The sequence below is a fragment of the Macadamia integrifolia genome, unplaced genomic scaffold (assembly GCF_013358625.1).
Source record: "Macadamia integrifolia cultivar HAES 741 unplaced genomic scaffold, SCU_Mint_v3 scaffold706, whole genome shotgun sequence".
In the NCBI taxonomy this organism is placed as follows: domain Eukaryota; kingdom Viridiplantae; phylum Streptophyta; class Magnoliopsida; order Proteales; family Proteaceae; genus Macadamia; species Macadamia integrifolia.
Genome location: NW_024870519.1, coordinates 65,100 through 79,970, shown reverse-complemented (window position 1 = coordinate 79,970; position 14,871 = coordinate 65,100). Strand labels below are relative to the sequence as shown.

The 14,871-nt window shown below is 39.3% G+C and overlaps 1 protein-coding gene across 3 annotated transcripts in view; it reads right to left on the bottom strand.

Moving 5' to 3' along the window:
• LOC122069773 (4-diphosphocytidyl-2-C-methyl-D-erythritol kinase, chloroplastic/chromoplastic) overlaps positions 1-14,251 on the bottom strand; it is a 50,245-nt gene extending 35,994 nt beyond the window's left edge. The window contains exons 1-6 of one of the 3 annotated variants that reach the window (XM_042633860.1): positions 13,881-14,251; positions 13,664-13,759; positions 13,501-13,569; positions 13,194-13,298; positions 13,007-13,063; positions 12,685-12,885 (exon numbers count right to left, since the gene is read on the bottom strand). In XM_042633860.1, coding sequence (XP_042489794.1) covers positions 12,685-12,885; positions 13,007-13,063; positions 13,194-13,298; positions 13,501-13,569; positions 13,664-13,759; positions 13,881-14,075 — 723 coding nt within the window. In that variant the 5' untranslated portion in view covers positions 14,076-14,251. The remainder of the gene's footprint in view (positions 1-12,684; positions 12,886-13,006; positions 13,064-13,193; positions 13,299-13,500; positions 13,570-13,663; positions 13,760-13,880) is intronic. The other 2 variants (XM_042633861.1, XM_042633862.1) reach the window with 2 other exon arrangements.
• Between the last annotated feature and the right edge of the window lie 620 nt (positions 14,252-14,871).

The window sequence follows — 14,871 nt, the reverse complement described above, 5'->3', positions numbered from 1 at the left end:
TTATCTACCGCTTATTTTGTTCGTTACTGATGTTTCTACTTTGTTTATTCAACAGAACATTCTTTTTATCTATTGATGTTTGATGTGTTTGAACTGATATTGTGGCTGTATTTATGATGGCTGATTGGAGTTCTCTCTGTGCTCATTGGAGTTCTTGCTTGTTGGTTGAAGGTGGAGCTTTCATTTGCTATATGTATACGCCAACTTGAGGGGGACTGTTAAGATATGAGTAATGGTTGGGGTTTTGTCCCAACATGATATAGCTATTATTATGTTTCCTTTTCAAGTTAAACTAGGTTGTTTACTTTCTTAGTTAGACTAGCTTTCTATTTTCTAGTTACCTTGATGTACAAGGTACTACTTACCTTATCTGGTTGTAACTCTTTGGTTTATATATAATGTGATGGAGGGAGGAAGTAAAATACAATTGGATGCTCCTCTCCTTGCACTCTCTCTCTCTCTCTCTCTCTCTGATTACTGGTTACAGATCTTAAATTTATTTACACTTTTCCTTGCAATTAGATATTTATGGATTTTGATGTACTAATGGTTGATGTCTTCCTGGCTATAATCAATGTACTGGATTCATGGTATTTATCTGCGAGTGAAAGAGATGCTCGACAAGAAATGCACCTCCCGTATAGGGCAATATCAATAGGGTATTTTTTTTTTATTGGAAATTCATGATCCGATGACATGTTTTCAAATGTTATTATTTAATTAATAAGTATTTTTAATGAGTTAGAAATTTGTTTTATGTCCAAACGACGGTTCAGATTAGCTGATTATGATGTTTCTGTGGACAAGGGTGGTGATAGTAATGAATTCCATGCCCATATGTCCATTATGTAATATTTTAAAGTGGAGGGACTTAATTGTACGAAAACGATTGGGCTTAATTGTTATATCTGCTTTTAAGTGTCCTTAAATGAGGAGCTATAGAAATACTCAAAACCCTTTTTCGCAACATTCTTTCCTTTCTTTTGTATTTTTTTTAGTCATTTTTTTGAGATAAGACAGGAGCTTCTTTCCTCAAGTGGACAGGAATTTTCCCTTTGAAGAAGTTCTGGGCAATGGTTGTAAGTCACCCAAGGGTTAGGGTTTAGAAAGCTCTAACCATTAGGTGGGCTGAATTTTCCTGATGCAGGAGCATTTCAATGGATTGACCAGAACCCGTTCAAGAACCCAGACCAAGAACCGGATCCAAGTCTGGTGGTTGATTAGTAGGATATTTAGAATATTTATTTATTTGGAAAAGAGACGTAATCTGTTGAGAACCAGATCCAAGTCTTCTTGATTCTGTTGAGAAGTCGGAGATAAAAAGAAAAAAGAAGTTGACTCTGTTCAAGACAGAGAAAGAGCAACCAACTCCTCCTTTTTACAACCGAAACCCAACCCCACAATGTGACTCTTCAATAGAGCCTCTCCCCTCCTCCTAGGTTTCATCCAGCAATAAGAAAGAAAAACGAAAAGAAAGACTTGCGAAACAGAGAAATCAGAAACCCCCATACCCCTCGATTCATACAAATTCCCCCCCTCCACCCTCTATTTCCCTTTCTAGGGTTTCAAAAATCAAAGAAAAAAGAAGAGAAGAGAGAGTGTTACACCTGTGCCCAAGTCCGGTCTAATTTGAACTTTTTATAATAGGTGTTGCATCAGAGTTCGTCAGTACTGGTAACCTGTGGACTGTAGCAGTTGATTGGTCGGGGGGACAAACTGACCCTCCATGTCCTTGCACCTCTTGTGAAAAGAGGAAGAAGAGATATCCGAACAAGCTACCGAAGGTTTAGAAGTGAGTAACCTAACCACATTCCTTGACTTATTTATGCATGATATATACACATTGCGTATTGTGCACAAAGCCCTATGGGAACCCCCTTGGTGGGCAAGAAAACTGGAGAATTCCAGTTAAGATAGCACAGCAATGATATACCGATCAATCATACATTGATCAACCGGTTGATATGAATACCCTAGAATGGGTTATTGTCTGTGGGTCCCACTGCTTCGCTTTCATACTTCGCAAAGTGTCCTTCTAATGTAGGACTAGATTTGGAAACTCAAACTAAACCCAAACTGCAGGAACTTTTAGTCAAAAGAACAACCAAGTACCCAAAACACACCAGCAATAATCAGTCCAACAGAAGAGTAAGAAATCAGCAGGCTATTGATCCCAACAGCCAGTATCGATTAGGACAGAACAAGGATAATCAGATAAAAGCAAGCCTGTGATGGAATAAGGCTTCAAATAATTCAGATCAACAGATTAATATGCAACAGAGGCTCAACAACCAACAGAAACTGAAATAAACCCATCGAGTTCAGTTCTGGTCATGACAGGTCACTAGAAGACGAGAATATGGAGACTTGTAATATCTCACTAATGGCTGGCAGAATCAGGCCTACCTTGGATCAATCCTAAAGGGGGTATAGGGGAACAATCGACCAAAGTTTGGGAACCAGCCGATGACTAGAACTAGTACCAACAGAAAAGGCCGATTGGCTTTGTTTTCAGGAATTCTGTGCAGGAAGTCGAGAGTATAAATACCTGATTCGATGGTAGCAGTAAAACCTTGAAATAACTTGAAAACCAACTTGAAAGATAATAAGACAGCTTGAAGAAAACCTCAAGGACTTCACGCCGCAAATAGTTGCTTGGATCAAACACCAAACCCAGCACTTTGATCAAACACAAAGCAATCTCAGCAGAAACAGAAACATTGCAGCAGCAACAGTTTTCTTTTTCTTTTTTTTTTTTTTTTTTGTATAAATCGTGGGCTCAAAGTGAGACCATTTTCCTTTATTTATAATGATGGGGGGTTACAATAAAATAGAAACTCAAAAGTTATTAAACATGAAATAAAGATTGCTAACATCTAGTTACTAAATCTGAAAAAGTAAACTAGGAAATAAAAGAGATGGAATTAGAAACTAATTAAAACTAATAACCCCATCAATAGCCCAAATCATGGGCCAATAGATCAGACCTGGTTAACCCAATCAGCTACTAGGGTCGACCCTCTTCTTCCTTCTTGAGTAAACCTTCAAATCTGCATCAACACTACCCGGCTTGAAAACATTCGTCATCAGCATGAATCCAAGTACAATCACTACGGGGACGGCCCTTCCACTTGACAAAGAAAGTGTGGTAACCGGTATCACGGTGAGTAGTCTTGTAATTGTCATCAAAGACATCTTCAATGACTTTAGAAGTAGGTGGCTTCAGTTGGGGCAGCCTCAGCATTTGTTCCGTGTCTCCATCATCCGAATGGTGTCTAACATAAAGGTGAAGATCAGCCACATTAACACATTGCTTATGGTCATATCATCAGGCAACTCAAGCTCATAAGCATTAGGTCCTATACGTTTCATCACCTTATAGTGACCCATCTTCCGTGGGTGGAGTTAAGTGTTGACACCCATTTGAAACCATTCAGGATTTACTCTTATCATCACCATGTCCCTCGGTTTAAACTCCACATAACGCCGATGACGCATTGCCTACATTGCTTATGCGTCATCAGACGTTGTCAGGTTGCAAAGCTCTTCTTCAAGGAGGTAGTGCGACTACATGGGTTGCCAACTAGTATTGTGTCTGACCGTGATGTTAAATTCATGAGTTATTTTTGGAAGACATTGTGGTTAAAAACAAATACAAAGCTGAACTTTTCAACTGCATTTCATTCACAGACTGACGGACAGACAGAGGTGGTGAACCGTAGCTTGGGAAATTTGTTGAGGTGTTTGGTTCGAGATTATGAGAAGACATGGCCTTCCATTCTTGATATTGCAGAATTTGCCTACAACAGCTCAGTGAATGGGACAACGGGTCGTACTCCTTTTGAGATCTTGCTTAGAGTGCAGCTTAAGCATCCTATTGATCTTATGTCACTCTCACCCTAAGATCGAGTTAGTATTGAGGCTGATGAGATGTTGCGCCATATTACTGAGGTGCATGCCAACGTCTGATGACGCATTACCTTGAACAATGAGGTGTATAAGGCTTCAGCTATCATGGCGTCGCCAAGGCAGCGATTTGGCATCCTGGCTGAAAAAGAAGTTCATGGCAGTGCTACGATTTACGTGACTCACAAATGGCGGTCGCCATTGGCTGATAGGGGTTTCTATGGCACCGCCATGGACGTCAGGTCACGCCTGATTCACTAGGCGGTCGATTTTTTGTAAAATGCAAGGTGATTTTGATAGGGCTATGTTGATTTTTGATGATTTGATGTTGCTTAATGTTGGTTTTATATGTTATAGGATATATAATATAGGCTTATAGCATGCTAAATAACTTTAAAAAATAGCGAAAATAAAAAATAGCATACTGAATAACTTTAAAAAATAGGAAAAATAAAAAATGACACATGGGAGATTTGACCGCCATGGCAACGTCATAACGGTCGATTCATTGCCAAATCGATTAGCCACCCCTCCACCGCCTTGGATCGATTTGACGCCGTGACAACTATGCCAGAGAAAAAAAAAAGAAAGAGAGAAGACGCAGAAGACGAGAAGGAGAGAAGAAAGAACAGAAGAAGAAGAGGAAGAAGAGGAGATTGCAAGAAAGAGAGAGAATCATACCTGGATTTGCCATTGATAGAAATCGACCCCAACTCTCCAACATCTTCAAGGAGAAGAGAGTCCCCCCTTTTGTCGGTAACTAACACCTACCCCCACGATTCACCTTTGTTCCCTTCCTCCTTGGTATATTTTATTTCCTAAACTGCCCCTCCTATTATCCTTTATCTCTTTTTATGCCATATTTTTCCGTATTTTCAATTAGACCCCTGCCCCACACGTGATACACCCCTTTATGACTTAAATTGAATTTCAGTATTTACAGTTTTGCTACACCTGCATTAAAAAAATTTAAAAAAAAAAAAAAAAAAAAAAAAATCAGAGCTATTTTTCCATTCTGCCATTGCTTTTTAAACTTCCTTTATTTATTATTTTGCCATCATACTTGAGTGCAATCTTACCTATCTCCACCATGGTAGCCAATAGTTAAGTTGTTCAACAGCTGAACTCCTATAAGGGAGAAACTAATGCAAAATTTGAAGCTCTCACTACCATTGTCACTTCCCTTAAGACAATGATGGAATCCATACAAGCTTCTATTGATCGTTTGGAAGCAACAGATAGAGGAGAGAGTCACATCTAGTTTGGGGATTCTTCTAACACCACTCCACAGGATCCGTCACTACCACTACCACCACCACCACCACCTCCACCTCCACCTCCACCATCATATGGAACTGGTAAATATGATGATGGAGCAGAAAGAGCAACAAGATTGGATGTCCTTGATTTTTATGGAGACAACAATCCAGAACTGTACCTTGACTGGATTAACAACTTGGAAACATTCTTCAGATGGTACGAGTTAATTGAGGCCCGAAAGATCCTACTTGCAAAGGCCAAACTAAAAGGCATGGCCTGAGTCTGGTGGATCAAGCAACAACAACAGAACCGAGCCCAAGGCATTGGTTTAGTCACTACTTGGGCTGAAATGCATGAAGTCATAAACCGGAGATTCTTGCCTTCTGATTACAAGCAACGCATGCATCTTAGGTTTGCATAGTTGAAACATGAGAATTTGACCATTAAAGAGTATGCTTTTTTATTATTATTATTTGGCCACTCGTTCTGATTTTGAGTGGGATAAAGAAGTATTAGTGGCACAATTCCGCAATGGTTTGCACCCTCAACTTAGTGCTGCCCTTGCCTTTAGCCGACTACTTACAATGAAAGACGTTGTACAAGTAGCTTATCAGGTTGAGGAAAGTCTGAAACGCCCATACAATCGGAGGCCATTTACAGATGCTTTTCCTAGAGTTCCTAATTCTATTCAGCCACAGTCATCTCCACAGGAAAAGTCAATCAGCAGATCATAGGCTAGTACTTCATCTATGGCATCTTCACGACCCAACCGACCATATTGTCCACCTCGTTGTGAGTCAGACATGTCATCTTCTCGGCCTAATCATCCATACTCCACCTCAACGTGGTTATGACAAGAATTCAGCATTTTCCAAAGGAGGCTATTTAATGTTTCCAATGCAAGGGGAATGGGCATAGAGCTAATCAATGTCCTAACTGGTCGTTAGCATACATCGATAAAGACAATTTTATACCATATGCACCAGAAGAGCAACCGAAAACAGGTACAGTACATCTGGAGGCTGAATGTGATCGTGAGCCCAATGAGATCAATGATGGTGACAGTGATGGTGAGCCCCAACCGTTCTATATGATTCGCCCTCTTTTGACTACATAGAAGATTCCTAAGGACAATTGGCACCATAACAGTACCTTTTAGACCAAGGTGTGATGCAATGACAGTTTATATAATATGGTGATTGACCTCGGTAGTTGTACCAATGTTGTTGCTGAAGACGTTGTTCGCAAGTTCGGTCTAAAAACTGAGCTTCATCTGAATCCCTATAAGGTTGGCTGGGTGAACAACACTAACTTGAAAATTAATGAAAGGAGCTTGCTCACGTATTCCATTGGTGGATTGATTGATCAGGTGCAATGTGATTTTCTCCCTTTGAAAGTCTGTCACATTCTTCTAGGGCACCCATGGTTGTTCGACAAAAAAGCCAAGCACTGTGGTCATGAGAATACATACTCTTTCCAGCATAGTGGCCTTGAGATGAAGTTCCTTCCAACAAAGGATCTTCCCCCTCTCAAGGTCAAGAAGACAGTACTTTTCTCATCAAGCGCATCGACTCTGACAGCATTCTTGGACCTCATCCAAACTCGATGGAGTCGAGTTCTTTTCAGAAGGGGAGAGTTGATGTAGATACAGCTGCACTTACTTGGTTGGACCAGCATGACCAGTTGTGGAATCCTAGGGCCAAGAAGAACCGGTCCAACCCAGGGTTTTGGTCCAACAAGGGTTGGGAATAAAATTAGTAGTTACTTAGTATTTTATTTCATGCTTTTTATTTTCCAGACATGAACATAGGAGTAGGATTTATTTCCTCGCTTTGGTTTCTTTTTTATTAATTGTTTCCTAGTTTAGGCTAGTTTCCATTTCAGTTAAGTTTCTAATTTCATGTTCCTATTTTCCTATATATAAGTTTTAACCGATGGAAGACTTAGAGTGATTTTGATTATTGAATGAAGATGTCGAGTTTGTGCACTAGTGAAGTGTGTGATTCCCCTCCTTCCCCCTCTCTACTCTGATTTTCCCTTTCTTCCCTAAGGTTCTCCATCACAGCCACTAGGGCTGACCCTCTTCTTCCTTCTTGAGTAGACCTTCAAATCTGCATCACCTTCCATGTTTGACTCTTCACTTCTTGGGGTCCATTAATACCTTATGAGACCAAGGAGGTGGGCCCACATGGGCCATTGGGACTTTAAGTGGTTTCAGTGAAAAAATGAGTCAAACAGACAAACAGACCTTAGTGATCTTAATCTATATATAGAAATGAGCTTTAAGCTCATTCATTGTCTGACAAGAAAAGAAAGAAAGGATAGGAGGAAGAAGAGTAAGAGCTCGGGTCTGAGCTTGAGGACTTGCACCAGTTGCTGTCCGCATCCTAACCTAAGGTTGGTGGTCCCTTCCCCATCTCTTCCTCCTCATTTTCATGGTTTGGAATGACCTAGGGTTAGGGTTATGGTTGGGCAACCAAAACCAAATGTTGAGGCTTGGGGTTTGAAATGTTGTGCTCCCTTGTGATTGTAAGACACTAATGCACACCCTCCAACCCAAGAAACATGCTTCCCGAGCTTTGGTTGAACCATTTGGTCGAAAATCTAGATTTTTTGGGTTGACAAAAATTTGATCAAATCTCCCAATTCAACCGTTAGAACTGTGATCCAATAGACTCAAATGGAAGGTGGGGTAGCCCTTTACAAACCCCACAAAGCCAAAATGATCATAGGTTGGAGGTCATTTAGATCAAAGCTAAAGAACAACCTCTGAACTGCCACCAGTAGATGGGTGACATCTACATGTGGATGATCCAACAGAAAAGAAGCCTTTGTTTAGCTCACCAATAGATCCAACCTGCAAGCCATCATCAATCGGTGACATCAACTGGTGGATGATCTGATAAAAGTTCTGAAAATGAGCTTTTGTTTAGATCACTAGTTGATCGATGATCTACAAGTGGCATCAACTAGTGGGTTCCTTACCGTATTGTTCTTAAGCCCATTTTAAGACTTTAAGGGACCCTTTAAGGCACTTTTTAACACACGTTTACACATGCAATTAGGTTAGAGACAATCGCTTCCGATGAGGCCTATTGTTTCAGTCTTGTCGCCAAGAGCTTCACTCAAACTTATGGGATTAACTACCAGGAGACTTTTGCTCCAGTTGCTAAGATGAACACAATTCGTGTTAGCTTAGCTTGTGCCGCCAACTTAAATTGGGATCTCTAGCAGATAGATATGAAGAATGCATTCCTTCATAGGTAACTTGAGGAGGAAGTGTATATGGACATTCCTCTTGGGTTCACTTGCTCCAAAACCCAAGGGAAGGTATGCAAGTTAAAGCATACATTGTATGGGTTAAAGCACTCCCTTTGCGTTTTGTTCAAGCGTTTCCATAAAGCCATGGTTGCTACAGACTACTCTCAAAGCAATGTCGACCACACTCTGTTCATCAAGAGACCTGGTGGGAAGATTGCTATATTGATAGTCTATGTAAATGATATTGTTGTTATTAGTGATGATCTGGCAGAAATCTCTCGCCTCAAGAGATACTTTAGTGAGGAATTCGATATCAAAGATCTAGCACAGCTTCGTTACTTCCTTAGCATTGAAGTTACCAGATCTTCTCATGGGATCTACTTATTTCAACAAAAGTATGTGCTTGATCTTCTTTCTGAGATAGGCATGTTAGGGTGTAAGCCGACAAACACTCCTACTGAAGCTAACGGTCACCGGAGTAGCAAGGAAGGTGATCCTGTGGATAAGGGGAGATCAGAGATTATTAGGGCGTTTGACCTATTTTTCTCATACACGCTCTAACATAGCATTTGTCGTCAGTTTAAGTAATCAGTACATGCATAACCCCTACTCAACTCACATGGAAGTTGTATTGTGTATTCTCCGGTACTTGAAATCTGCCCCAGGATGTGGCATCCTTTTTTTCCTAATGATTACCTTAGGGTGGAGGCCTTCATAAATGTTGATTGGGCAGGTTCCCCTGATAACCGCAGGTCTACTACTGGTTATTGCACCTTTGTTTGTGGTAACCTTCTTACATGTTGAAGCAAGAAGCAAACCATGGTTGCCTGTTTAAGTGTCAAATCAGAGTTTCGTGCTATGGGACATGGCATTTGTGAGATCCTATGGCTTCAAGGTCTTCTCACAGATTTGACTGTCCCTGCCACCCTTCCTATAAAGCTCTTTTGTGATAGCAAATCTACCATTAGCATTGCTCACAACCTTGTCCAGCATGATCGAACAAAGCATATGGAGATCGATCGACACTTCATCAAAGAGAAGCTGAATATGGGTCTTATCACTATGCCTTTTGTTCCCATTAGTGAACTGATTGATGTATTTACTAAAGGTCTTGGTAAATACCATTAGCATTGCTCACAACCTTGTCCAGCATGATCGAACAAAGCATGTAGAGATCGATCAACACTTCATCAAAGAGAAGCTGAATATGGGTCTTATCACTGTGCCTTTTGTTCCCATTAGTGAACAATTGACTGATGTATTTACTAAAGGTCTTGGTAGTAAGATGTTTCATCCTACTATCTACAAGTTGGGCATATGTGATATATATGCACCAACTACAAGGGAGTGTTGTAATAATGGGTTTTACGGAAAGTGTCAATTGCCAAACAGACCCTAACGGATTTAATGGTCCTTGTAATTCTCTATAACTTTCTCTCTGTTATTATAAATAAAGAGGGTTGGTGTCATATTTGACACAAGTCATTACCCCATCCAACACTAACAAACGCCTAAACTTTCTATTCTTAGGACAACTCATGAATTAGAAACTTTCCTAAATTTCTAGACCAGAGAACCCAAGAATCCGAAAATATAAGCTTTTTAAGTTTCTAGAACCAAATTCTCAAGCTCACATACAAAATTAGAAACGACCATCGTTTTTAAGGCGTTGCCTTGGCGCTGATGCGGTCTAGAGATGGTAAGGCAGTGCTCCGCCTTACGTGAAGTGGAACCTTATGGGTTTTTTTTTTTTTTTTTTTTTTTTACATTTTAAAATTACTTGATGAAGATTCCAAATATATATTTTTTTATTGGTAGGTGTATGGTTTTGTTAACACTTGAAATGTATGGGATCATCTTTACTCCACCAAAAATAACCAAAACAAACAAAACGAAAACACGATTCACAAACAAGGTTTGAATTTTGTCAAGGGTTTTAAGAAAGGGCTTTGAGAAGGAATCAATGAACAAGAACCACTGATCCAGGCAACCATTTTGCTCCGGCAGCGGTGAGCTTCATTCTTATTTGACAGGAGTAGAAATATAGTGGATGACCTTAGGGCTTAGGCACTCATTTTAGCATCATAGAGGTAAGTATAATAAATACTTGTATTTTTTTTTGTCTTCTTTTTTTATATTTATAATTTTGTTTCATATTATGTATTTATATTATATGTTAATATGTTATGATGGTTGATGATTGATGAAAATGAGCTTAGTTTATTCGCTTTATTGATTTGTTTTCTTGATGATTATCTTATATTGGTATGAATATGAACCTTTAATATTTATTTAACATATGAATAATAGGATTCAACTAGGATTTGAGCCAAATAGATTGGTTTTATAAAAAAATTACACAGGAACGCTTTAGTGGATAAGGCGACGCTTTATGCGCGCCTTATTGCTAAGGCGCTCCGAAAGACTCTCAAACGTCTCCGTCGCCTTACCGCCTTAAAAACTATGGAAACGACTCATGTAGAAACTCAACATGGACTCAAGTTAACCTTGTAGAAGACAGAATATAGAAACTACAAGCTATACCTAATCTCGTAATAGGACTCAATTCCCTCATACTTGGGCTTATTGAATTGGGCCTTGACAAATAAAACCCATGACCCATATAGCCTATTGGGCACTCAAAATTGAGCCTATTGGTTCATTCTTGGTACAGTCTGACCCAACCAATGGCTTGGGTTGCTAGTTCTTCCTTCTGATCTTCTGACATGCATCACTAGGTCAATCCACACTTTGTTGGATTCACCAAATGTTAAATGGATGAGTAGGAGTTGAATCGCATGAGGAGCTTTTCATGCTAGATACCTACCATCTTGTTGAATTCATTCCACTAAACGATTAGATAAATTAATATATTATTTGGCCAAGGCCTACGTTATGTTTATGGGGACCATGCTTTTGGCAGGCTAGACATTTATTAGATGCTTTTCAGTCATTTCACTGTTTTGCTTGTTTTGGTAGACTGTGTGCCCAGTCATTAATTAGGCCTACCCTTGGAAGTGATCTCTCCTTCTCATTTTTTGCAATCAAGTTGGGTTTTATTTTTTTCGCTTTGGTTGTTGGGGAAGCCTGCCTTAAAATATTTGATCCCAGGCTCCAGGCCTTAATATAATTACTCAAAATCCCAAGCACAGTAATAACTCAAATATCTGGTTCTACAAGTTCATGAAATGGACATATAAATCCACAGAATAAGGCATATCTCAGAGCAGAAAGCATTCAAGAATATACACTTGATTTAGATGATGTTGCAGCCTATGATGTAGCTTTAAAGTTCCACCTCAAAACCCAGTTCAGATGGAAGTTTTGACATGTACTGCCAGCATCCAATCATCCATGACCATTAGAGAGCAGAATGAAATTGTTCCAATCATGATAAGAAGAATATGTTCTCATGCAGAAAATATAAAAGACTTGTCCTTCACTTCATATACACACATATAGCTTCAAAATTATTTAGATAATAAGATTCTGACTTTCAGAAGGAAAAAGGATCCAAAATATGAACAGTCAAGTCAAAACTCCTTCAGCAAGGTTAATCTCCCAAGTGATAGATATCTAACGCCAGTTTAGAGTTTGAATAGTTTCATCACAAAATTGTCTAGAGAAGTTTGATTCTCTAAATGGAAAGGCTAGTGCAAATAATATTGTTAACAGCCAAATTAGGGTAGAATGCTTGAGTGAATAATGAGATCACTCAAGACTTTATTTATAATAAGAAAATCAAAAAAGAAAATTACAAGTATCCCCCCTTTCCACCGCCCCTTGTTAATTAGGGTCAGTGGAAGGGGGAAAAGCCTACAATGCAGATACAATATAGTCTCACTTTTATCACAGAAGAGGACAAGTGTTTTTGGCAGAAGATGCTTTACAGGAACTCCCATGAACAAAAGGTAAGTTCTTCATTACAGAGAATTGCATCAATTATATAAGATTGGGATTCAAACTGAGTCTGAGAGGTATTATCCAGTGCTGTCCCAGACAAACTGAAAATAGATGGTTCTCAGAGGAAGGAAAATGAAGAAGTCAAATTATAAAAAGAGTGCCAGCGTTGACTCACCCTGTAGGCCTCCAATATTGGAGTTAAGAGTTGGATACCTCTGTTTAATTATGCATTTCAAACTTATAAAAAAGAGACTAGGAAAAATGTGCATTAATATCTGGTGTCGCAGAGCATGTAGAGAAAATGGGGGTCAAACAATTCTCTACTTACAGATGCATCTTACAATTGGCCATTACCTCCCCTCTACCTGTACAATAGGCTGCTCCACGGGAGAAAAAGAAAGGGACATCTGACCCAATTTCACTTGACCATTCTTGGAGTTTCTTCTCAGTAGCAACACAACCACTGAACTGATTTGCTGCCCACAGTGCAGTTGCAGCATTGCTACTCCCACCACCAAGTCCAGCTCCAGTAGGCACTCTTTTATCCAGGTGGATCTGCACAAATTTTTGAAATGGTGAATAAACCCAAAAACAGGTAGTAACTTTACTTAAATCATATAGGTATTGCTCAAAAAGGATGTTAAAGAAATAATGTGAATCTATATGTTGCATTTACCCAGAAGAAGTTGTCACTACCAGTCTTTTTCCTGTACAGGTTAAGGGCTTTAATGATCTGCAAGGGAGCCACTAGATAAATAAGCTTCAAAGAATAACAGAACAAAAAGAAGAGGAAGGACTACAGATGGTAAACAGAGGTTGGGGTGGGAAGGGAATCAGTTCCAGAGATCCAATCTTTAACTTACCAAATTTCGATCATCAAGGGGGACTCCACTCACATTGGTTGAAAGGCGATCTTTCTCTTTTGCTGGGGACAATGAGAACTTAATTCTATCTCCTAGACTAATTACCTAGAGAAATATGAAGGGAACATGTGGGAATTAGCCTGAAAAGAAAGGAGAGGAGAATGGAGGGAGCACAAATAAAAGAAGTAAACTAAAACCAACAAACTTTTAAATGTTGTAAAGCCAGTATCTGCCCCAAATTTATGTAAATTATATATTTCAGACCTCAAGCAAAGATTCTCAAATACTTGAAATAACAAGCTCTTACATGAAATAGAGATGCCAAATCATGATATCCGTCTTCTCTCTTCCTTGTTGTTCTCAAAAATACATTAATCTGAAACCGGAACTTACATATTCAACTTAAATAAAGTATCAAAAAGAAAATCCACCTATCAGAACCACAGGGAAAAAGAAAAGAAAGGAATCACCTTGCAAGGTGAAAACAGAGTGAGCCTTGAAAGGCCAGTGTTCTTATCCACTTCATCTGCCAACCGATTTAGCCTCTCTTCAGGATCATACACTACCTAAAATCAACCAGACCGGGAAGGATTAAGTTCAGAATTCGGAATCTAAAGGAAAACAGGAGCGGGGTGGAGCGGGGTTGGAAAACTGCAACTTGGAAACCGAGACGTAAGGGGAGCATACCTCCACTTGTTTTCTGCTCGTTTCTGAGTCAAAAGCCATGGCCTTGACAAATGGGTTTCTCTGAAATTGAAGCTTTTCACCGAAACTACGAGGGCCATGTTCCCGAAATGCAGTAAGACTGCTTTTCCTAATGAAATTACCGGTCTTCCTTCCATGAGAAGAAGGATGAACAAATAGGAGTTGGGAAGCGGCCATGGATTACTAGTATCTTTTGCAGATCATGTACATGGGTAATTGTCAAATGGCCAACCTAGTACCGGAAGAGCTGACCCCTCTGTATTCTCTTTTTACATATTCCAACAAAATTTGGAGAGACCTTTCCTTTTTTATTACTCATGGGGTCTGTTGTCGTGAGTCTCGCGACGAATTGATTGTGGATTCATTTTGATTAAATAACATATGCCCCTATTATTTCTTCGAGTTCTATCTAGATGGGAACCTCTCCGTGTTACCCAATTTTAGGCGAATTATAAGGAATCTGTATTATCTTTTGGATATTCCAATTTAGAGACAGTTTTACCCCTTTTTATATTACTGGATTGAGTTTCCCACGCTGTCAGCGTGAGAAGGAAACTATATACTCTTTCCATTTAGTGGCCTGAAAAAAGATATCAATTCATGTAGACCTCACACTTTCATAATAGATAAGAAAATAAATAAAATATAAAATATTTAGAGCCCACACTTTGTGAGAAAGCATGAAAAGGAATTCGCATATGGATCATGTGCATATCATTTGCCTAACTTTTACCTTTTTATTACTCTTGGGTGTCTATTGTCATGAGTCATGGAGAATTGGTTATGGACTTATTGGTTCTCTATTTAATTTAGCATTTTAGATTCTCTGTGGTGAGCAATGAGGTGCAATGAACATCCAATGGATGGGATGATTTAGGTATATACCCACAAACATTGGATGCCCACTACACCTCACCACTCACAGTAGCGGATTTTTACTTTATTTAGTGGCCTAGAAAAGTTATTAGTTCAC